A 26,357-nucleotide genomic window follows, 5' to 3' on the forward strand; every position below is an offset into this window, starting at 1 on the left:
GTTCACCTGTTCATTCACTTCATTGTAAGCTGTAATATTTCATTCATGTAGTGAATATAGTGATTAATGTCACGTATAGAGAATGTGTTTGGGTGAGGTAATTAACCCATTAAAAGTTCATTGTTCATGTCAGGGTATGTGAAGGGAAGAGACGAGAGAAACTTATTTTGTTTACTTTAATTGTAAACAAAAGAAGAGGATACATCAATGAATGTAAACATTCGATAAAGAAAGTAACACAAATCTCTACATCAGTATGCTAGCTAATATTGCACCATATACAATCAAGAACCGACCCAGGAACAAAGAACAAGAGGGTATATATATATACACACCTGGGCTAACAAGAAGACAAGGAACACCTGGGAATTTACGAAGTGAGCCATGGGGCAAAGGTATGGAAGCAGACCAGGGTGGAGTCATCAGACGACCAAGAGTCCAGGACAAAGCTGGTGGAGGTGACGGATGGTTTGGAGGCCAAGGCGGAGCTGATGGACGATTCCAAGGCCAAGGTGGAGCTGTAAGATGGTCTGAAGCCCAGGGTGGAGCTGGATGGTCCATAGGCCAGGGCGGAGCCCGCGGATTGTCAGGAGGTCAAGGAGGAGTTGGCAGAATATCTGGGGTCCAGGAGAGGGCTAGAGGAATGTCCGGAGGCCTGAACGGAACAGGCTGAGGATCAGGAGACCAGGACGGAACTGGCGAAGGTTCAGGAGTCTAGGATAGAACTGGTGAACATCCTAGAGACCATGGTACTGCCGGCTGATAATCAAGAGGCCAGGGAGGAACCGGCGACCATCCAGGATATCTCATTGGTGTCGGCTGATCCTCAAGAGGCCATGGTGTCAAGGGTAAAGCCGCTTGAGGCTGAGACTCATTCAGGGACTCCGAAAATGAATACTTAGGCAAAGATTTAGAAGGCGAGGATTTAGGTATTGGCTCAGAAGGCTCAGGCTTAGGGTGCAGAGCCACAGCAGGAAGAGGCTCAGAGCGCATAGCTACTGAAGGTAGAGACTCTGAGGGCAGATCTGCCAGGGATGGAGGCTCAGGAGGCTGAGCCACAGGAAGTTCAGGGGGTGGTGCTGCAGGATGCTTAAGAGGCAGAACAGCTGAAAGTTGTCAGGAGACGAAGTGGACAGAGCCGCAGGATTGTCAGGAGGTGGAGCTGGTGGAGTTGCTGTAAATATTTTGGAATTTAATTAAATCTTTTAAACCAACCTTTATTAAAGTTACAATAATAAGAAACCAGATTATGAAAATAAACTCAGAAACTGGAATTTCTCTGTGCGGTCAGTGCTACATCTATGAGTTATGCGTTTGCTACAGCTAGATCTGTAGTAGATCACATTCTAGAAGTGTGAGCACCCCTGCTGTAAATGATGGTCATGGAGCCTTTCCTTTATTTCACTACCATACAACATAAAATAATTATCATATGACAATAGTCTCCTCCCCTACCCTGTGCTGTTTACATTTCAAGTTCAATGAAATTCACTGTTAAAAAGAAAAAAATTTTTAATTCAATAAATGCATGATGTTTCCAAAGTCAATGAGTAATCGTGTTAAATAATCGTGATCTCAACATTGACCAAAATAATCGTGATTATGATTTTTGCCATAATCGAGCAGCCCTACCCTGAAGACAAGATGAGCCATTAATATCTGTTTTCCAGGAAGAGATTTGCACAAATCTGCTTTAAGTTTACAAAGTCTCACATGTCCTCAGCTGGCAGCTTCATTGAATTCTACCCGCTCAACACCAGTTTCGTGTACAACAGTAGAGAAGACTCAGGGGTGCAGGCCTTATGGGAAGAACTGCAAAGAAAAAGCCACTTTTGAAACAGAAAAACAAAAAGAAAAGGTTTGAGTGGGCAAAGAAACACAGACATTGGACAACAGATAATTGGAAAAGAGTGTTATGGATCTTAACCCCATTGAGCTTTTGTAGGATCAGCTAGACTGGTGCGTGAGAAGTGCCCGACAAGACAGACAAATCTATGGCAAGTGCTACAGGGAGCATGGGCTGAAAGGTCACCTGAATATCTGGACAAACTGACTGCTAGAATGTCAAGGATCTGCAAAGCTGATTCAGCTGAGGACCGAATGGCGGTATGGTCGGGAACCACGTTTTTTTTTCTTCTGGCTGGGCTGAGAGGATTCACGGCCATAAAACAGCAAGACACCCTGTTACAGCCAAAAACGTCCATCTGGTGCATTTATACGTAGATCAACAATTAAAACTATAGTACTGATGGAACACAAGAATGTGTTCTATGTGAACAGCCCTAGTCTGCAGTAGTTGTAATCAGCATTATATAAATGAAGAGAAGTTTATGACGTGTCCTCAATTACAGGGCTTGGTAAACATGTGTATGTAGTTACTTTTCACTGAAGTCCATGTCCCGCACAAAAAAGTGATGGTACCAAAATTGAATGGCATGGTGCTTTGATATAGGCCAATAATACCTTGGAACTTTTTGATTACTAAATCCATTTACCATGGTAAATGGCAGTGTAAGGTAGTTCTAAGGATACGTTGTTTTTACCATCATGTTTACTGTCCAAAAATACATAGTAATGCTATGTTCTTTCCATGGCATATTTTAAATAGTGGTACTTCTTTGAAAGGGGTGATTGATGCTTTGGATTTTCATGAGAAACAGTCTTTGTTACTTTTTGCCATGTGTGAGCTGAATGCGTAAAGACAGAGGTGTTGAACTGGATCCCTCTGAGCCAAACAGCTGTGAATTACAGGAAAGCAGCGACAGAGAGAGATCGTGACAGCCTTAATATTTCAGCCATAGTCTCTCTGTACAACTCAAGAGTCTAATATGAATTTCATGAGGAGGAAAGCTGTGGTTTTTCATGTTCAGCCTGGTCAGCGTTCTTAACATCTTCATTTTCTTCATAGGTGTCTGCTTTTCCCCGCAAGGCTTTTGTCTTACGTGTTACAATTTATGACTGCAACTTTTCCTGGAGAAAGCAAATGAGGCATTCGCTGGAGTTATGCATAATCTTAGAGTAGCTGTCGAAGCCACTGGGAGGTTTTTGCCTCATGAAACATTGTTTATTGTGGGGAATGTTATGTTGTCAGGGATAGAGATAGCAGAAAAATGCCAGCGAAGCCCTTGAACTTGTCCATGGTTTCAGCTCATGCTGTGCTACTTAAATTCCTCATAAAAGCAAAACATATGCCCTAAATGTTTTTTTTTTTGTTTTGTTCTTTTTTTACACTTCACAGACTGAATAACAACATACAGTATATCGTCTTCTACCATCAACTACATAATTAATGAACATTTAGGGACAACTCTGCTATTGTTTTATTGTTACATCTACAAATGTGATTTTCCAGGCACTTAATTGAAAGTGGCATTGGAAGATGTAGCGCACAAGAGTATGAGTCTGCTCTCTCTCTCTCTCTCTGGGTCTCGCACTGTCTGTCTGACTCTGTAGTTTCCCAGTTTAATGTAACTAATGTAATCTGATGTGCTTCTTTGTGTCAAAAGAATTATGGGATGTTATCAGCGCACTGTGTGTATGAGAGTTCGACGTGTAGGGTCTTTGTACTCATTTGAGCGCATTCGAGTCATCGAGGTGACCTCCTTCAGTTGCCTCAAATCTCTGTTTGTATCCTCATTTGCATGAGCTTGCTTAAAATGCACATTTCTCTCATTCATAAGCTAATGCAAACATGCACATCGTAATCCTGGGGACCTTAAGTCTTAAGTTAAGATCTGATCAGTTAAGTTAGGATTTTTCAAAAGTTCATATTAAAGGATCAAATCCCAATCTAAAGTTACGATTTTTCTATAACGCGCCCCCTGGAGCTCATCACGCCATTGGTCAACATGTTTGCTCGTCACCAATCAGTGAATTTTGCGTACGCCAGTGATATGCATGAGCTAACAGCCTCGGTAAGGGAAACAAAGCAGCACATTTAGATGCTCAAGTACTGTATAGTGTTCCAAATGTTTTTTGTGAGGCAAGTCGAAATTTCAAAATTAACTTGGAAACATGCATTTGAAGTCAGATTTTCAATGTGGAAATTTACAGCCTGGATTTTGCCAAGATGCCGGGTGGGAAATGTGCAGAGTTCATGATTTATTTTTAAGCAATAAAATGCATCAATGAGTCAACATTTCTACATGTTATGATGATAAAACCTGAGATGACGCTAAAACTAAGTTAAATGTTCTCGCAAACAGATGAGGTTTTTAAGGTAAATGCTCAATTTAGATTTAAGTCAACAAAACCAACCTCCCTACCCTAAACCTTAAACCTAACTATAGTGTCAAAAAACCACAACCACGTCATTTTCAGGCTCTTCAGGACTCATACCCAATGCTCTATCGGTTCAGCTGCTGCAGAACAGTCAGATGTTTAACATTTTTTAAAACTTTTAATGTACCAAATCCAACTTTGAATGGAACACAACATTACTGCTATTTCCTAAGAACGTTTATAATATCTCTGGACTTGTGTTTCCTGAAGCAACAAATTGCTTTACTGAAAATAATTCTGATTTTGTATCTTGATGTAAAAATCCATTGCATTTGAAGTGATTTGATCAGAATCTTTACATTTTCTCTTTGTGTGTCTGTTATTGTTGTGTGTGGTATTGGGAGGAGGGTAAATCCTTTCCCAGCCGTGCAGAATGTTGTCAGCAGTGTTTGGCCGCAGGCCGTTCTCCTCTGCTGTGTCCATCAGGCCTGTAAGTGTGTCCTCAGGCAGTAATCAGCAGAAGCCTGTATGCCTGGTCACACATGAAAGTTAGCAGAGAGACAGAGATAGAAATAGAGGGGGAGGACTGAACAAAGTGGAAATGGTGATACACTTTTAAGGCAGAGTTTGTCCACCCACAACCCTCTACACTAGGCATAAGGAGTGTTCTGATCTGTACACAGAGCGTGAAACACATTGAGGTAAGTGGTAAAGAAGCTGATCTATGATCCACCATGAGGTAAGACCTCTAAGATGGCGAGAAACTTGAACTTGTTCATCTGGGGGAGAGGAGTGGTGTATTTGCTGGCTAAGGGCTGGTAACTCTCTTTGGAGTCAAGACCCAGACCAATACCAGACCCTCTAAGACCTTGACAAAAAGCAAGAAAATCAATGCCCAGATCCAGACCAAGACCTTTCTCAAACTCCAGACCGAGTTGATACAGTAGGAGTTGTTCCTGTAATAAGTTTATGGCACCATTCTATGGCGGCATAAACAAATTCTACCTGCCCTGGTTGTGAGGATTCTGATTTTGCCCTATACCTTTATGGACCCTATACATTAAACAACAAAGTGCTGATCTAGCAGCATGTTTTGTCATTTGTATTCTTGATAGGGACCAAAGACAATCTGCTTGTAGATCATATAGATGCATCTTGACTCCTGTAGATGGACTTCATGGAACGAAGCCTGTGGCGGGGACACGGCACACTCTCAATTATTTTTATCTTTGCTGTCTGTTTATCGCCCTGATCTACATTGCTCACCACTCACTAATTTCTTTGTTTCAAGGTCAGAAGACGTTATTGAGGGTGAAAGACGTGTGAGCCAAGCTAACAAGACTTCAATGCAGAGAGACAGGACTACAGAGGAAGAGAAGAACCAAACCAAGAAAGATAGAACTGCCAAGGGTGGGATATTGGTTGAGGATTCTTTACAATTTTGACGTATCGCCCATTGAAAAAGGAAGTTGGTCAGGACATATTAAAGTGTTTAAGTAGCCACAGCCAGTAGGCACTTTTATGGCACTGTTAGCCCTTTTCCACCGAATTGGCAATGGTTCGCGTGCCGAGCCTGTGCTCGGCTGGTTCACGGCTGGGGCAATCTAGAGCCTCTTGTAAATGGGCAACGCTTTTCCACTGACCTGAGATCTGCTTCTGCAGTGATGTAACGGGCTACGTGGTAGCTTCACCTGACCAAAACAAACATGGCACGTTGTAATGTTTGTGTACAACTTTTAGGGACATATTTAAATATACAGAGAAATGCAATCCAACATTTTGATATTGCTTAACAAGATTGCCAGAGACAACGTCTATGCTCATGATGACAGGAAACCTTGTTACATTACTTTGTGTGAACTTTTTATCAGTGTCAATTTATATAATACATGTTTCACATTTTTGTTTTCATTGGATGTTTTATTTAATATAGTTAGGATCAATTAGTGGATTGCATTTATGCCTCTAAAAAGTATGCAAAAACACCCTTTACACTAATTTGTTATATCTGCTCTATAGAAATCTGAAATTATTCTCATTATTTGGCAACAATATTGCAATTGCATTGATTTCTTATTTTCAAATAATTATTTCTGAAAAGTAAATATTATAAATTGTTAAGACCAGAACCAGAATTATTAGTATTCTGCATTGGAAACAGAATATTTAAATTCCTTGTAATTCCCATCCCAATTTAGGAGTAGACTATCATTCGGATATCCTCAGAGACAACACTCATGAACTAAAAGCCCCCAATCTCCAATTTGCATTTGTGGGGTCTTCAGGGATGTAGTATAAAAGTGAGACCCCACCCAAATGTATTATAAGGTTGGGATAAGATAGTTTGGTTAATTACTACACCTCTAAAGGACAACACTCCATGAACAGTGTGGAATATGTAGGGAGGCATTACATTACACTCTTACCTGAGACTATGTCCTTTTACCTCTCTCTCACACACACACAAACACACACACACACACACACACACACACACACACACACACACACACACACACCGTCAGACTGGTTGCATTGAATTACAAGTCTCGGATTACATTTCTCAAGCATTTCTAGCCAATGAGTGATCTGCCTCTGGGCTGTGGGCCGCATTTGTCTCCACCTCTGCGAGTGATTCATGCGTTTGGTGTGTAAAGTCAATGAGTCTTTGCTCTTTAAACGCTGCTGTAAAGTTTCCCAAACTCCCCACTGTCATTTTGTCTGCAGTGAGCCTCAACACTCATTTCTAAAGTTTTAGCTGCCTGTGAGAGGTGACTGAACACCTCCACACAACCTCTCTTACAACCAAATGGAATCTCTCTCTCTCTCTCTCTCTCTCTCTCTCTCTCTCTCTCTCTCTCTTTCTATCAGAATATTTATTGCTGAATGTGAGAAGAGAAAGGTCATTAATGTTTTTTATTTAGGACTGGTGGTCAGTAATGTAGTCACGTCTGTGACATCATACGCTTATACAAGGCTGTTTTGATGAGGACGTGCCATTGCTGATCAGTAGAGCACAGCAGTCTGGTTCCGGAAGTAGAAATGCCATTACTTATTTGCATAGGTGAAATGGGTATTAACGATAACTTAAAACCTTTTAAGACAGACTGACCTTGAGCTATGCGATTGTTCATCGACGGTATATGCGTCTGTTTAAGCTATCAGTCCACGTTATTTATTTGTATTAATGTTATTGCAGTATAACTTCATTGTTTAAAATTTGTAATCACTAATTCTTCACTAGGAATGAAATTCCTAGTGAAGAATTACACTACCCATATTCCTAAAGTGAGATCCACCAATCAGAGAATCTCGGCCAAAGGATCTCTGCAGCTCAACCCACTCCCATGATGCACTGCGAATGACACAATCACTCTCATATCAGTCTCAAACTAATGATAAATATTTTTCAATTATATTGAAATAAATGTTTTACCAACTTTAAATCAGTGGTTTTTTCCCATCCTTTTTTGAAGTTTTTATATCATTTGCAATGCTTCAAGAGTAATACTGTAATATGACCTCATTAACATATGACCGCCAACATTTTCATATCAATTTCTATTCCATGTTTGGCAACTTCAAATTTGTTTGGAACTTGTTTCTCTTTTTTTGGAATGCCCAATTCCAATGCATTCTGAGTCCTCGTGGTGGCGTAGTGACTCGCCTCAATCCGGGTGGTGGAGGATGAATCTCAGTTGCCTCCGCATCTGAGACCATCAATCTGCGCATCTTAACACGTATGTGACCTTATCACACTTGTTGAGTGTGTTACCGCGGAGACGTAGCGGGTGTGGAGGCTTCACGCTATTCTCCGTGCCATCCACACATAACTCACCACACGCCCCACCGAGAGCAAGAACCACATTATAGCGACCACGATGAGCTTACCCCATGTGACTCTACCCTCCCTAGCAACTGGGCCAATTTGGTTGCATAGGAGACCTGGCTGGAGTCACTTAGCACCCTGGATTCGAACTTGCGACTGCAGGGGTGGTAGTCAGCGTCTTTACTTGCTGAGCACTCATAACAGAGGTCTTTTATATAAAGTAGTCTTAAGGTACTGTAGCAAAAACAGGCCATATCCAAATCAGGAACGGTTTGAAATTTTCCCACATCAAGTAAATTGTATGTCCAGACTTTAAGTGACAATCAGTAGATTTAAATTGAGCCATAGTGGGGTTTTGCATAATTAAGTCTTCATCTGTTTGTACAAGTATACAGGACACAATGCAAAATCAAATATTTGAAGTTGGTTAGTCACAATACCAAAATGTCACGATTCCCGATTCCAATTTCGATTCCACAGCAAAAATGGGTAATAGTTATTGAACACACTTCAGAAGCCTATTTGAAATGTTAAATATGAACGCAAATCAAAGATTAAAACAATGTCATCTTTCCTTTAGGGCTGGGCGATAAAACGATATCGATATATATCACGATAAAGAACATCCGCGGTAAGCTTTTGAGGAATTTTCGATATTTACTGCGTGTCGCTAAAACACAAGCAGTTCGGCTTTCTCAGGCTGCGTTTCCACGAAATACACCCAAAGGCGCTCACAGCGCTAGGAGAGAGCTCGCTCCGCACCGATGCCAATCCTACGATCCACCTTGCGAGCATGACGCTCGGGTTTCATAGGAAACGCTCTCAGCTTCGCTCACAACGCGCCAGTGGTAACGTAGGGTCAGACTGGATGAACTTGCTAATGCTAGCTGACTTGCTAACGATTAGGCTACGTTGGACACCGGATTGATTCCATCCGCACCTCAAGAATTCATGAGAACGGTTGCGCCCGCTCATCGTCTCTAGTGAATGTCAACAGTGATGTGGACAACAGATCTGATCTTTCTGCGCCGTAATCTTGAATATTGTTCTCGAGCACCAAACATGCATCATTTCTGCCCTGTCCCGCTCTGCCTCTTTTCCCTGCATGTGTGTAGACTTAATGCGCCGCATGAGTTAACGTGGTTTCATAACGTTTTTCCCTTCTAAATGTATCTTTATTAATCAGCATGTTACGAGCCTTTAATAATAAACTCGATTTCTGTCTAATTTTGTGAAAATGAATTAGATATCTGGAATGGATAAGGAAAGACTAAAATTACTAGTTGGTAGACTAGTCTCTCACTTTAATGAACATATACAAATGTTTTTTACATTTTTATAAAACGTTTTCTAAATGTTCTCTCGGGACACCCCTGAACCCACATTCAGCATCATTCCACAGTCACAAGGGCTTATGTGCCCCATGTCACAATCCCTTGTTGTCTGTGTTTCACTAGTCAATTGTCTCTGTAACGTTAGCCGGAGGAGGCAGATGAGGGGAGGCGGAGCCCTGGGAGGATCGAGAGGCGGAGCCCTCCCTCGTCTGCCGCCTCCTGCTAACTCCTGCTTTTATTTCAACTTTTAAATAAAAAAAGAAAGTGCAATATGTAAATGTATATCGTGATAAATATCGATATCGAACAATATGAAAAAGAATATCGTGATAACAATTTTGGCCATATTGCCCAGCCCTACTTTCCTTCAAGTTTTTCTCAATCATGCGAACACAAGTGTGTTTAAATTAATACCAGGTCTGACGGACATTTTGACCATGAGGCGCATTTGACCGTTCATGCACGCAAACGCATGACCGCATGTAGTGCATGGCACGCGATCGCTCATCTTCTGACATGACAATCCGCTATCAACTTGGTACCAAAGTACTGATACTTTTGAGATCCCTTGAAGAAAGAGTGTCAAATACGGCACGTCACTTGTATTTCGGGGCATGTGCACAACGGCGAGGCCAATTGAGGTCCTATTAATGTGTATACATGCTGGATGAAGCTGAGCTACAATCATATTATCTACATCGTTCTGACTAAAGCATTTAGATGATATCTTAAAAGACGAATTATTGTTTTAGCCTGAATGAAACTTAAGATATCGGCTAATGCTGAGTGCTACAGAATTATTGGTTGAGCCAATGTTGCTGTGTCGATTGGGTTAGGACGCTCAAAACAATCAGGAATGTTTTAAAAGTGCAACACAGAGACACAGTGTTCAAATTTTTCAGGTAAGTCCAGCTAAGAATTCCTTATTTTAGTTGACTGCATTTTAAGCTGGGATATGAGAAAGGATTTTAACATTAAAAAAAATACACACTTTACCGTTTAAACCATTCTGCAGAATTCCACAAACCCCCCCCAAATAAAAGCACGGAAAATTCAGCAGATTCTGTCTTGGCCTGGTATTTCAGCGCCGTTATCAGCTTACCTCAGTGTGTGCATGAGTGCGTGTGTGCCCAGAGTTTGTGTTCCTCTCTGGAAGCCTCAAATCCAGCTCTAGTCTGGACTTAAAGCCTGGCTTAATGGCTAGGCCGATTCACTGGCATCTCTATGCACTGCGCTCAGCCTCTTTGAACCACACAACACACACACGACAGGCATGCCAAATCATGCAACGGCTCATGAAATGTATGAAGGATTTGCCAGCATTTCCACATGAATATGGAGTTGAGTTGCTTGCATCAGCCAACAAACGGGAGAGTTTTGAAGGTTAGTTGTAAGTGAGATTATCGTTCATTTGGTTTAGTGTTGACCAACGATTATGAATACAACAGTTTGGATTTAGTTGATTCGTTAATGTCTTTCTTTCATTTGTTAATTTTTGTTTTGTTTTTAAATTTAATCAAAATAATTATAACACAATAAATATTAAAATGGTTTCTGTTTATTTCACTCTTTGTTTAGATGCTCATAGTTTTAAAGAGAATTATTAGTATTTTTATCATGTATTTTCATAGTTTTAATTCTGTCTATGATATTCTGGTCTCTAGATCCGCCAGGTGGAAATCAGTAACCTGGAAAAGTAATTGCTCAACACGCTGCATGATTTGTGCTATCAATCATGTCCGCAACACAAATGACGAGTTACACTGAAAAGTTGATGTTCCAATCCTTAAGCTTAAATATGAGCAAAACGTCCTTTCCTTGGCAAACAGTTTTCCCAAACTCCTGTATGTCAGTGATCAGCAACCTGTCAGAAGTTGGACATGTCGTTCCGCCCGATCAAACAGAGCAATTTATGAAAGTGCCTCAGTGTTTACACTCTTCAGGAAGTCAACCTATAATTGTTTGTTGTATTTTATAATGGAACAAGTGACATACTTCACCTTCAACAAAGTACAACACTACAGTTTGAATAAAGCCGTGCTGCAGTTTTGACCCTGGACGTGGAACAACCGTAACTTAAGTTAACCGTGTGTGAGTGTGTTAATGATCAATCCAGTCTGGCTTAGTTCAGGAACAGAAAGATGGGCCAGCTGTGTGTGTGTGTGTGTGTGTGTGTGTGTGTGTTGTGTGTGTGTGTGTATTTGTGTTTGTGTGTATTTGTGTTTGTGTGTGTGTGTGTTTGTGTGTGTGTGTGTATTTGTGTGTGTGTTTGTGTTAATGATCAATTCAGTCTGGCTTGGTTCAGGAACAGAAAGATGGGCCAGCTGTGTGTGTGTGTGTGTGTGTGTGTGTGTGTGTGTGTCTATGTGTTTTTGTGTTTGTGTGTGTGTGTATATGTGTTTTTGTGTTTGTGTGTGTGTTTGTTTGTGTGTATTTGTGTGTGTGTGTGTTTGTTTGTGTGTGTGTGTGTGTGTGAGATTTCTGCAGCTCTAGATTGTTCTATTTGACTAAATGTTTCTCTGAATAGAGCACTGCCGGCAACAACGGAACTGCCTAAATAGAGAAAAAACAAAGACAGCTGTGTGTTTGAGCGATTACAGTACGTGATGTCACAGCACTCACACGCTTAAACTAGTTGCCAACACTGACATCAGCACAGTCGAAGGGGGCTTTTATTACAACTGCAGTTGAAACATATTAGTCTTTCTTTTGTTTGTTTGTTGTTCTTTCGTTCAGTTGTTGATCTTTTGTTCGTTGGTTCTTCGTTTTCGTTTGTTTGTTGTTTGTTATAATTTTTTCTTTAGTTCGTTCATTCATACATTCATCTTTCTTTTGATTATTCATCCTTCTTTCATTTGTTTGTTCATATTGCAATCACTATTTGTTTGTTTGTTTGTTACTACTTTTGTTTTATTCTTGCGTTCTTTAGTCTTTGTTTCATTTGCTTGTTGGTCTTTTGTTTGTTAGTTGTTCTTTCCTTTCATTTGTCTTTCTTTTGTTCTTTCCATTGTTCTTTCTTTCGTTCTTGTTTGCTCATTCATTCCTTCATCTTCCATGTGTTCATTATTCTTTCCTTTTTTCCTTAGTTCATCTTTCATTTGTTTGTTCATTTATTTTTTTTCTACATTCTTCCTTTAGTTATTAATTTATTAATTATTTCTTTTCTTTATTATTTCTTTCTTTCTTAACTCTTTCTTTTCTTTTTTCTTTCTTTTCTGTGCCTCCTTTTGTTGATATTTACAGTTAGTTGAGTCAGTGTTCTCAATGGGCTTAAATTTACTGTTGCAACCAGGGGAGGACAATATGTGGTGTGTGTGTGTGTGTGTGTGTGTGTGTGTGTGTGTGTGTGTGTGTGTGTGTGTGTGTGTTCTAGTGTGAGAAAGAGTCTCCTGCCAAATATGGGTTGTTTTTATGGCTTATCACCTTCTGCAGATGTGGACAGTAAAACTCTGCTGACCAGAAAATCTGCAGATTTGGCTTCAACTAAACACTCACATCAGTGCCATTAAACACCTTTTATTGTGTGTGTGTGTGTGTGTGTGTGTGTGTGTGTGTGTGTGTGTGTGTGTGTGTGTGTGTGTGTGTGTGTGTGTGTGTGTGTGAGAGAGAGAGAGATTGCGTGCAGGTTTTGACATGCAGTAAGTATCTGCTCTTTTCTTTTTTCTCTTTATAAAGTGTTGTTTTAAATGTTTGCTGCATGTTTTTTTTTTTATTGAACATTGTAATATTAGGTCGAAATATTTACTAACATAAAAGGTAAAGTGTGTATTTTAGGAGATTATGGTTAGCCTGATTTATGGCTCTTTTCCACTTAACTTTTAGGTCCTGTAACTGGTCACTGTTTCTTTAAGTTAATTTTTAATTGTAATTTAATTATTAAAAGTATAAATATTTCATGTGGCATCTGAAACAATCTGATGTCATGAAAAGTGCATGCTTAACAATTGTAAATTCATTAGCAAAAGGCTTTTTAAAATGGGTTTGCCTGTAGTATTGCATATATACATTCCATTAAAGCCTAGTCAAATAAATGTCTATTTAAATGATCAACTACCTTATACAAGAATTAGGAAAATGTTGTTTAGAAGTTCAGCATGTTACATTACTGTCACTGATTGACATTTCACGTCAAATACCCTGAGACAAAACAATCCGATTTTATTTGGAAGCCCTAGTTGGTTTAGTATTGCAAGTTGTTTTCAAATGACTTGGATACTGGAATCTCAAGTATTTAGATTTTAGTCAGAGATACATCACAGGACATGTCACTCACTGATGGAGAGAGGTGATTTATTGTGTGATGTCAACCATAACCAAGGGGGGCGGATCTTATTGAAGGATCAGTATCCTTCAGGGCATGCGCTGACGAGACACAATACGATGTGAAATATGAGGCAGAATACAGCTTCCTAATCACCAGCTAAAAGGATTGCGGTGCTCAAGTTCTTCTTCGTCACTACACAACTCGAGCTCTGCCGAGTAAAATCGTCTTGTTACTGTTGTAACCTCCGTTTCCTGATGGAGGGAACAAGATGTTGTGTCAATGTAATGACACTCGGTCGCATTTGGGAGCTCCAAACACCTCTTTGAGAAATCTCGTTGACAGTGGCAAACAACCAAACTGGGGAATGGGAGGTCTGTGCGGATTACCCGGCAGAACCACTCCCATTGGTGTCCCCAAATCGTCCCCAGCGCTAACCAACCCGTCCTCGTACTCATAGGTAGAAGGAAAGGGAGAACATGAACCATCCACAAACACTGCTTCAACGTGACTATGGCCCAGACACGTGAGACAGCAATCATGGCCGTCAGAGGAGGAGAGACAGCATCCAGGAACTACACACAGACGGAAAGGCATTTTTAAAAAGACGCTCTGTCAGCGCGTACTCTTTTAGAAGGAAATGCAAAAAATTTTTTTTAAGAATATATACTCGTTCAGCTGTGGAAGCGCCCAGGGGCGTACTCTGCACTAGTCATGCGCAAAGGGTAGAAAGCCGCTGAAATGCGCTGCATATCCAACAGCAAATGCTTCTCGAGAGGTGAATGGAATGGCAGTGGAACTCGCTGCTCAACACCGCTCGGCTCTGAAGAAAAAATCTGAATGAGTGGTTACGAGCCAGGTGCTTTTATACTCATGTCCAGGGGAGTGGCATGCAAATTCCACTCGCCAATTCCCATTGGCCTTTTCTCAAAGATTAGAGCGACCCCTAGTGTCACTACATTGACACAACGTCGAGTGAGTGACATACAGGGAACTGAATTTTTTCTCGCCAGTGGCTAGTAAAATTCATATTTTGCATAGCGTGAAATTTGGTCACATATGCCAGTGATTTACTTGCTATGTAGAGGCTGGTCCCATAACACACACCCACATACACACTCAAACTTACTAAAATTATAACCAATTTTACAACTTTGTTACCATGACAATGTAGTCAGCAAATTCTAAAACCCTAAAATAACTGCAAAAAATAAATTTAAAACAAGTTTACAGCTCAATAATACATGTGTTTTAACAGAAGAATTAATGTAAGTGCTTTTATGAAGTGCCTCACTTAACACAGATTTTTGCTTTTTTATTTTTGTGGAAAGAAAATATTATGCCACAAATGCTGTCGATTGAGCACAACTTGTATTGAACCCGGAATATTCCTTCAAGCCATTTCAGAACAAATACAGAAATATCTAGATGCATATCAAATATGGTCAAAATATTAAGATTTTGTAGCTGTGTTTCCGTCATATAAACGCCTCCCTAACATGCAGGTAAAGCGTTGGCGAGTCCTGGCTCTCTCCATGCTATCTCTCACCCGTTTATTCCTGAATTCATCAGTGTACGCTCACCCATACGGGAGCTTTCCGCTCGCATGATTACCTGTGGAAATGCTTTCTTCTCCTGAACGAGAAACACAATTTTTATTCATATTCTGACATTTCACTGCCACCGCCCTAAGAGCGTGTCAACATTTTTCCCTTTGCAGTGTAGAAAAGATACATATTGTGTTTTTAAGTGTCAGATAACGCCATGTATAGTCACTCGACAGTGTTTTACTCGAGAGGAGAGAGGGAGAGAGCGATTTGTGGCGAATAAAAGAAAGTATAAATGTCATGCAGGCAGTGTCCCGAGCAGGTACTGCACACGTTTGTGGGTAATTATATGCTGCCACCTCTTGTCTTTTGTTCTTAACCGCTGTAAAATGGTGCGGAAGCAAAGCACAGGGACAGGTTAAACTACAGAGGAGACATCTCATCAGTAAACCAGCCAGCGGACTCGCTCTGAGAGCCATTATCAAAGCCTGTGAGAGTGTGTGCTGGAGGAGGTCAGGCTCTTCCTGTCTTTGTTAGGAGGGCGGGACGACTTTTGTGTGAAGTGAGAAGGTATGTCTGCAATTCAAAGGCACTTTACCCCTCCAGGCCCTTTGTGACATCATAAAAGCTGGTCAAATTAGAAAGCAAAGAGCTCAATAGCGTATCACTGCCAAGTTTGATATTGACAACTGAAGGAAAAATTGTACATTGGATTTATAAAAGATTTGCATGAAATGATCAGTGTTGAGGAGTAACTAATAGTGGCACTACTAATAGGGCCGGGTATTGATAGAGATTTCAAAATCGATTCAAGGTTTTAATTCGATTCCAATTCATTTGGGGATATTCAGGCAAGAAAAACTCCTTGAGGACGAGAATGTTTATAAACCTCAGCATTCATTTTTTCTCTCTAGTTAAATACCCTCCTCCATCCAGACTTTGATGAATTTGGCTTAGACGTGCCAGTGTCTGATTTCAGGTTTTCTTTTTTCTTTTGCGGCGCCCATTGTCGAAGCGAGGCCGCCTGTTCATGTCTCACACCCCAGTGAGAGTTGTATTTCACAACCCGACCCTGAAGCAGCAGTCGCATGAGACAGGCAGAGGGGAGTAGATGTTTAACTCTGTGTGAACCTCTTAAAAAGTGATTTGTAAAGATTCAATGATATCTCTCATGAGAGTGAATGCAGAGAATAGTGTTTCAGAGCTCTGGTAGAACAGGTCAGAGGTGGAGAGCGTTTTTAGGTTAGTTATGTCCTGCAGAGTTTTTCCAGTGTTACTGCAGTTGTGCTCCAGTGCAGTGATACAACTGGTTATAATGCCCCCAGATTGTCAAGAACATGGTCAAGGTCCAGGACATATTTTACCCCAAAATCAAGATAAATAAGGAATTTTATTTTGCATAAAGAAAACAAGCTCATAATTAAAAAATGCTTAGCCTACTGTAATGCCAAAAAATCTCATTCGCAGTACCATAATCAAAACAACCTCATGGCCATTACTAGAATGTGATGAAATATTCTCATTACTGTAGTCGAAAACATCTCATTGTCATAACTGTAATGTAGAAAAATATAATTATCATTACCATAATCAAAACAATATCACTGTCGTTACTGTAATGTGAAGAAGTCTCATTCTCATTACCATAACCCAAAAAATCTCATGGACATACCAGAATGCAAAGAAATGTAATTGTCATTACTGTAATCAAAAAAATCTCATTGTCATTACTGTAATGTGAAAAAACTATTCTTATTACCATAGTCAATCCAATCTCATTGTCATTACTATAATGCAATATTAGGAAAAACAATTATTGTCATTACTGTAATATGAGGATATCTTGTTATAATTATGGTAATTGAACAAATCTCATTGTCATTACATTAATGAGAAGAAATCCCATTCGCAGACTATAATAAAATTGTCATCATTATATATAATAAAAAAATAAAATAAGAGTAGTTAAAAGAGTCTCATTGTCATTACTGCAATGCTGAAAAAAAGTCATTCTCATTAAAAAAAATCCATATATATATATATATATATATATATATATAATAAATATATAAATATTAAAAAAACATGTCATTTCCAATACAATAAAAGAATAATCATACTGTTTGGAAACAGTAGGTTTTGTTTTATATCAAAACCATCATAAATCAAAGTAATAGTCGTCCAAATGTTGGTTGATGAGAAGAGTCTTGGTCGACCAAGTTTTGATTGAAAAAACTCCACAGGAAGTGGTGAAGTCACGCAGTCAGTGACGGACAGACATGATCGTTTATATTGCTGGTCCATGTGGTAATTAATTATATCGGGCAGGAAATCCAAAGTTTTAGATCATTTTGAGAGGGTAAAGGATGTCCCCAAAAAGGCAAATCTTTCCCTATCATTCATCGAACCTGAAACATGGTTTATCATTTGAAACATGAAAGTAGCCTCACGTTAGCCACTTAACATGACCGCTCGCTCTAACGTTAGATAATCTACATAAATATGCACTATTAGGCTTATCCAAATGTTTGTGGGGAGTGGGGAAGCTAAATCAGTACCTCGCTAACTGCATGTTTAACTTAATGTGTATTTCTCTCTTTAAATTAACAAAATGTTCAGACAGTCTCCTTGCTGGTTTTTCTGACACATTCAGGATCATTACCGCTTTTGCCAGAGTCGCCGCGGCTCGCTTCGTGCGTGCGCTTGTAAAATGGCTCATTGTCACGGTTTAGTATTTCTCTGTAATGTAGAACAGTGTTAGCAATGTTACTGAGAACATTCTCTCAACCCTGGAGCTCAAACCATTTTCTGATGCCCCCCAAAATCTATATATTTAAGTAATTAAATTGATATCTTAAACATGCGACAACTAGTCGATTAGGAAAATCTTTGGTCGTGGGCAGACCTAAATCAAAGTCAGTAAAACAAATACTACCTTGATGTATAAATGATTTACAACTTTAATAATAATATTTTTTTATTTATATTATAGTTATGAGTTCTCATAATAATAATAAAATAAAACATTTAAATAAATAATTCTAATTATTTATTTAAATTTTTTATTTTATTATTATTATTACTATAAAAACTTACCCAAGAAAGTACTGAGTAATATTAGGTAACTACATGTACATAATATGGGTTCGGTTTAGGGTTAGTACCTGTAGTTATTTAGGGTAATTATACTGTAAAACACTACTTTAAAATAAAGTGGTAATGATTCATTTGTCATCCCTATGTTGAGGCAAACTTGGCATGCAAATGGTTCTCCTGTAAACATCTGCTGATAAATACTGATTCAGATAAAGCTATGGAAAAGATTTTTTGCTTCGCATGCCAAGAGTGTTTTCAGTGACGGGGTTACGGAGGAGTATTTTGACAGTCGCTGAAGGTGTTGCTTTCAGCCATTTAAGAAGTAGGAAATCCATTTACAATGGGCAGTTTTGACAATTTACTCTGAGTAGGAAATTCGTTGCACCCTTCAAGTAATCTGCTTCTCCCTTTTGCAGGAATTGTGGATGTTAATAGCTAGATAACACTCTCAAAAGTCTGCTTGACCAGCACCACACACCAGAGTGCATGAGGATTGCTTTAAAACTTCTATAAAGTTGCGGTCAACACATGTCATGCTGCTGCCACTCGGGCACAGTGGAGGAAGTTATCACCTTTTGTTATCTACGTAATTTAATATTTGTTCCAGGTAAAAGTGAGAGAAGCAATCTGCCTTTATTGAAGTCTGTTTTGATGCTCTCAAAGTCACCAGAGTCTCAAAGTCATACAATATTTTTTAAGCTTGTGAGACCGTTGCCTTCATGGTTAAATACTTTACTTCATACAGTATAGCTCTACAGTGGCACAATGTTAGTACACTGATAAGGGCTTTTCACACTTGAACTTGTTAACATATGGGTACGGCCGGACTGGGACGTAATTTCAGGCCGGGAGTGTCACACTCGTCCAGGCCACCCAATAAACCCACAATAAATGTTAAAACCACAGCTGATGTTAAATGATGGGATTATGATTTAACAATACACTTTCTGCTAAGGTTGTATAGTATGCTAACACATGGACATAATATTCCAAATTAGGTTTCGATAAATAACAATGAATATTATATCTCGGACTTATCTCGTCTTCATTGGTGATTGAAATCTCAGTTTGGATTATTTTGAATTATTCCTAGATAAACGTTTCTTATTCTTTGTTCGACACTATTCAGAGATTTTGCATGACATGTGTGTTGTCAAGTTTTGAGATTTCAAGGTTAGCATTCTTATTTAGCATATGTATTCAATGAATAACGTCAGCTGGACAATTTCAGCTCACGACGAGCATGCAACTCATTTTAAGTGGAAATATGTTTTTGTGGTAATGTCACCGGGTAAAAAAGAATGTTAACCCAGAGTTTAGCATTGTGGGAAAAGCCTGGAATAGAACAGAACAGAGGATTGATCTGTGAGGCTAATATAATGTCGACTCTCGAGTGATGTTGATTAATCCGACACTCTCTGTAACGAACCTTCTGAAAAAGAAAATGTTCCCATTTTACACACCATTTGTGTTTCTTTATCTTGATTGGATCTTTATTTGAATGTTTTTCAATTTAGTTCTAGAGATGATGGCTTTATGATTGATTCCCCCAGCTCAAGCCATATTGTTTTCCACATGTGGCTAGTTTGCAATATTACGAATTGATTTTAAGGTACGCTTTTGGAGTTTAGGCTTATTCTGTGCCTATCTGTATTCTGTGGCTTTTTCCCACATTGTATCTTATGAATGCGTGGTGATGGCGTTGTTAACCCGTGTTTATCGAGGACTGTGAAAAGGCTTTGCCATTGAGGCTCTATCAGACACAATAATTATTTTATGATGTAAATGAAGAGCAGGCTATTATTTCATTAGCACGGCTGAATATTTGCAGCCATAGATTATTATGCAAATCAGCCTGGTTAGTGTCCTTGCAGCCACACTGAATGTACGAGCTGTGTTTTGGGCCCATCTGGAGTGGAGCGGTGCGTTTTGGGGTCATTAAAGCTCTCAGCCCGTCTGTCCACGCACAATGGACTCTACAAGCACCACTATAGGTGACCAGCCGAAACAGAGGACGTGAAACGCCGTAAAAAAACAAATATAGCGCATTCAATGGGGTATGAAAGATTATTCTCTCTGCAATGAAGGCGAATGGCTGTGATTCTGTCTTCCTGAATAGCTTTTGTCCCATTTAAGCGGATGATTTCTGGTCTAAGCGAATAAACTGGAATTGTTTTGAGAGTTTTGTCCTCAGGCCAGCTGTCCGCGGTGATTCCAGCATCTCGACGGAGCCAGGCGCATCCCTCGCGTCAAAGACAGTCAGATGGTGTGTGGAGGTGTTCGGGTTTGTGATGTTGAAGAATGTATGTGTATGTGGGCAGACACTTCTGTTAGGACTGAGCTCAATTTCCTGTGCTGGAGATGAATTAAACTCCGTGGAACTGTGAAACACTGCGAGACGATTCTGTGGGTGTTGCATTTCTGTCTGGGATTTGAAGATGTTTTGCTGTGTTTTTGGCATCCCATTTGTTTTTAACAAGGCATGTAGGCTTGATATGCAGACTCAACTATATAAGTAAGCCATTCGTAGGTAGATTTTCCCGAAATTGAAGAGCTGTGGTGCTATAATTGATTTGTTTGTTTGAGCATCCCAACCAGCTGAAAAATCATCTAGGTGTATTAAAATGCAATTCAACTGATGTGCGGCCACAGGTGTGCGTATAGCCGGTATTTTACAACGGCTTTTAGCGAAAGTGGCTCATTCAGTGAGATTTAATGGATTACTGTAATGCATGACTACTTTATTAACTCAAATTGAATCAAAGCTGTTTTTGCGCTGATGCCAGACTTTTCATTTCTTATGAATAGGCAATCACAATGATTAAATAATCACTTAATAACAATTAAGAATCTGCGATTATTTGATATAACCAAAATGTATTAAGACAGAACATTTTTGCTATTGCAGAATAATATAATGTAATATAATATATAATAGTGGATTTTGCCGATACCTGTAACTAAAGTGGTGGGAAATGCTGATGATAACAGATTAATCGGCTGATAGATTTTAAAATCGATTTATAAAATTTCTAAAAAGTTTCTTATTCTTTTCTTACTATAACAGGCCCAGAAAAAGAGTCCTAAATGAATACAATCCTAGATGCAGTTTATTGTCCAACCAAAATTCCAAAATTCACCAGAAAAAAGGATTTGGTGCATAAAGCAGGACATTTAAGTAGAAACAAGCCTGAAACACACCACAGACTCTTATTTTGAAATGAAAAAAACTATTGGCAACTTTCGCCATAGATTTATGCAAACAAACGACAGTTCTAAAAAGCAACGGTCGGCAGCGATTCAATGGTAATGAATTGCTGATATGTCGGTCTACCTCTATATTACAATAAAATACAATACAATGTAATATAATATAAACAACAATGTCAATGTTAAATTAACATTAGACTATAAAGACTAAAGTTGACCAAAGAGATACTTTTAATATTTGGAAATATTCTAATATTTAAAATATAATTTTTCATGTCATTCTACCCCTGTGGAATATTCATAAATGATATTATATATATCCCTATTTTATTAAATGTTTCCAGGTTAAGTATAAATATATCAATTAATTGTCAGTCAATAATCATAATCGTGACAGTTCTGGTTATGAATAATCAGTCACACTTACAATAAGGTTGTATTCATTAACACTAGTTGACAACATTATATAGCATTTAAAAACAGTGAACAATGCTAATGTTAATATCAACATATACTAATATTTTTTTTAATTAAAATATGTACGTTAACATTAGTTATGAACTAGAATGAAAATACAATATGAACTAACTTGAACAAACAAGGAACAATTTTATTATCATAAATTAACATTAACCAAGATTTTGCTCATTGGATTCATTACATTGAATGCCTTTAGTAATGTCAACAAATCGAACCTTATTGTAAAGTGTCACTGAATACAAAAACAATATTATATATATGGGTTTACATAAAGTTCAAATAATAATAATTAAATCGAAATAATCCAATGAGACTAGAAGTTTCATTTGTCAAGTACGATTTATGAAATATTTTTGGATTGAATTTCCATCCAAAATAACATTTACAGTGATATTTATTATTTATAACAGGTTATAAACACTCATAATTAACAAAATCAACAGTAAAATAAGATTTGAGTCACTCATTTTTAAGGTTTCTTTTGAGGTTTTAAGGTTCAGAATGTATTTCAGAAGGTTTATTTGTGCTGTTGGATGCATGTAGAATTATATGACATGTCTTTTCATTTTTTCGTCTCAAGTGATATTAGTATGACATGGCATTAAGTGTGAGGATTAACTGTAAAGGACACCAGTATAATAATAATCCATCGGACTAGACAGACAGTTACAGTTGTGTTTCTTATTGTGTGTAACTCAGTTTGGTCTTCTGTACTGTAGTTGATTTCCACATTTAATCACTCTTGTGGCATTGGCATGAGGAACAAATGGTCTGTTTGCTGAAGTCATTGTCAGGAGTTTTCCTTCATTTGCATGTGTCTGATGTGCTGAACGCCGAGCGGTGCCTGTGTAGTCTTCACCTTTAAACGGAGCACTGATCTATATTACTTTGATGGAGAATATTCATTTTAAATTTAATTAAAATAAACAAACATGAGAATTGTTTTTCAAGCAGGTCATCATTGGCCGATTTCCAAATAATGAGTGTCTTGTGCTGAAATATTAATGCCTATGCAATACACAGTATGCTGCAAGCTAGGTAGAGCATAAATGAAAATATTTAACACATTACCAGTTTGTCAGATATTGCATGCCAAATCACTCTTAAATATCTTAATGGTCAATGAAATAGAGAAAAAAATGAATTACTTTTTATTCGTAGCTTTTGCTGTAGCCTACTTTTTCTAAAGACTGCATTGACTAGTTTAACTAGTTGAAAATATGATAAGGTTTCGGGTTATTTCAGGTCACTTTGGGATTGTGATTGATTTGTGCAATTCTTGGGCAAGTTCAGATATGTCTTTCCCAAGCTTATGCAGGGCTGTTATTATTAGCACCTTCATCTGTCTGGGTTTCTGCTGTCTCTGGGACATCATTGAGAAGTTGTAAAGGTCAGTGGATGTAAAACACAGCGCGTGTGACCTTTACACAGGTGAGAAATCCTCTTGTAATGAATGCACTGCTTGAAGAGTCACTAACAAGTTCTGAGTCAGGGACAATCTTGTTATGCAGTTTTACAAGCCGACAAAAGTTATCTAATCGTCCAAAACCCTCATCTGTGAGAATGGAGATTCTGGGTGTTGCAGTTGATTGGTGCATTTTGTTGGACTCTGTTGGTGCGTGATGGAGATGTTTGGGTGCTGATTGCAAATTGCACTGCGCAGTTCCCCATCTTGCGGTCCGATTTTGGGTGCTGGAGGATGCTGCAGATGACCACAATCTGACATATTCTGCCATGATCAAATGCAAATGTGCTCAAATCTCTCTTTAAAAAATTTTAATAAATACAAATAAAATAAATAAACCATTAATTGCACCAAGTACAAATTGTCTGATTCCACGTCAAATAAGAGCCACATCTAGGTCAAACTCAAATATGTGAAGACACTTTGTGATGTTTTTTTCCTCACATTTTGGTGTTGGGGTCTTAATGCAAAAGAATATTGAAGTTCTGGAGGAAAAAAAAGATATAAACTTCTGATGATAAAATATCATATGAGGTATAAGATGTTAAAAGATTTGCAAGTTGCGAATGATGTAGTCTATACTTAAGTAGGTGGTTTGAATGCCTTTAATTTGAATCAACCAAAAATAAGTAGAAACATCAGCACCAAATTGTATTATATTCACGTTGCTTGGGTGCATTGGATCAAAAAATCTTGATTGACGTGGGTGCGTTCACTCGCTTGCTCACTGAAGTTTAACGGAGACTCACTTTTGGTAAAGACAAACAGTTTTGCAAAACATGCAGAAGTATGCTCCTGATTTTGAATTCATAACCTGTATACATTATAAAACAAAGAAACAGCAGTAAAATGTAAAGTGCTGCGCTGGGGAGAAACAACACTTAAGTGTCAATGCACCTGAAGTGCATCCACTCCACATTAAACTGTACGCTTATTATCTTCTCTCAAATGTTTAATAAAGTGCTGTCGTGTGCTGGACAACTTGGGTCATTAATATTCTGCTTCAACTAGTCGTCGTCATTTTTCAATCGATTTTCTTCTCGCTACACATTTTTTAGCCGGCTGTAAAGTGATGTCACTGATTTAGATTCTCCCTGCTCGCTGCATATATCCAACTAATCGATAATGAAATTTGTTCGTTTGATGATTTTTATTATCAGTAATTATCGATTTTATTGATTAGTTGTGCAGCCCTACTTCAGTGCACAGATGATTAATAAGTGTTAATAGAAGAAATTATAATACACAGTGGTAAACACTCGACTACCTCAAATTTTTTTGGTGCTTTTGCAGTCACATGATTTGAAATACGTTTAAATATATATATATATAAACTCAGCAAAAAAGAAACATCATCTCACTTTCAACTGCTTTTCAGCAAACTTAACATGTGTAAATATTTGTATGAACATAAAAAGATTCAACAACTAAGACATAAACTGAACAAGTTTCATAGACATGTGACTAACAGAAATGGAAAAATGTCAAAATCAAAAGTATTTTGTGTGTGACCACCAGCTGCATTAAGTACTGCAGTGCATCTCCTCCTCATGGACTGCACCAGATTTGCCAGTTCTTGCTGTGAGATGTTACCCCACTCTTCCACCAAGACACTTGCAAGTTCCCTGACATTTCTGGCTGGAATGGCCTTAGCCCTCACCCTCTGATCCAACAGGTCCCAGACGTGCTCAATGGGATAGAGATCCGGGCTCCTCACTGGCCATGGGAGAACACTGACATTCCTGTCTTGCAGGAAATCACGCACAGAACGAGCAGAATTACTGGTGGCATTGTCATGCTGGAGGGTCGTGTCAGGATAAGCCTTCAGGAAGGGTACCACATGAGGGAGGAGGATGTCTTTGCTGTAACGCACAGTGTTGAGATTGCCTGCAATGACAACAAGCTCAGTCCAATGACGCTGTGACACACCGCCCCAGATCATAATGGACCCTCCAAATCGATCCCGCTCCACAGTACAGGCCTTGGTGTAACGCTCATTCCTTCAATGATAAACGCAAATCTGACCATCACCCCTGGTGAGACAATCAGTGCAGAGCACTTTTCCAGTCCTGTCCAGTGAAGGTGGGTTTGTGCCCATAGGAGACGTTGTTACCGGTGATGTCTGGTAAGGACCTGCCTTACAACAGGTCTACAAGCCCTCAGTCCTGCCTCTCTCAGCCTATTGCGGACAGTCTGAGCACTGATGGAGGGATTGTGCGTTCCTGGTGTAACTCGGGCAGTTGTTGTTGCCATCCTGTACCTGTCCCGCAGGTGTGATATTTGGATGTACCGATCCTGTGCAGGTGTTGTACATGTGGTCTGCCACTGTGAGGATGATCAGCTGTCCTTCCTGTCTCCCTGTAGTGCTGTCTTAAGCGTCTCACAGTATGGACATTGCAATTTATTGCCCTGACCCCATCTACAGTCCTCATGCCTCCGTGCAGCATACCTAAAGCACAATCACACAGATGAGCAGGGGCCCTGGGCATCTTGCTTTTGGTGTTTTTCAGAGTCAGTAGAAAGGTCTTTAATGTCCTTGTTTAATGTTTAATGTTTTTATAACTGTGATCTTAATTGCCTACCGTCTGTAAGCTGTTAGTGTCTTAACGACCGTTCCACAGGTGCATGTTCATTTATTGCTTATGGTTCATTAAACAAGCATGGAAAACATTGTTTAAACCCTTTATTATAAAAAGCTCTGTAAAGTAATTTGGATTTTTACAAAATTATTTTTTAAAATACAGTGTCCTGAAAAGGGGACATTTCTTTTTTTTGCTGAGTTTATATGCAGTTGAAGTCAGAAGTTTACATACACCTTAGCCAAATACATTTAAACTCAGTTTTTTAATAATTTAATCATAAAGACATTTGCTTGTTGAAATCATTCCCTGTCTTTGTTTAGTTAGGATCACAC

The 26,357-nt window shown here is 38.9% G+C and overlaps 1 protein-coding gene across 12 annotated transcripts in view; it reads left to right on the plus strand.

The window, feature by feature from the left end:
* The window catches only part of LOC127624282 (receptor-type tyrosine-protein phosphatase kappa-like), a 247,790-nt gene that overhangs the window by 26,748 nt on the left and 194,685 nt on the right, over positions 1 to 26,357 (plus strand). Inside the window, exon 1 of one of the 12 annotated variants that reach the window (XM_052099031.1) lies at positions 5,517 to 5,631. The exons of the other annotated variants lie outside the window; for them this stretch is intronic. Within the exon in view, the coding sequence (XP_051954991.1) occupies positions 5,568 to 5,631 (64 nt within the window). The 5' untranslated portion in view covers positions 5,517 to 5,567. Of the gene's footprint in view, positions 1 to 5,516; positions 5,632 to 26,357 lie in introns of those variants that run through there. 12 annotated transcript variants of the gene reach the window in all.

Source organism: Xyrauchen texanus, chromosome 30, assembly GCF_025860055.1.
Source record: "Xyrauchen texanus isolate HMW12.3.18 chromosome 30, RBS_HiC_50CHRs, whole genome shotgun sequence".
NCBI lineage: Eukaryota > Metazoa > Chordata > Actinopteri > Cypriniformes > Catostomidae > Xyrauchen > Xyrauchen texanus.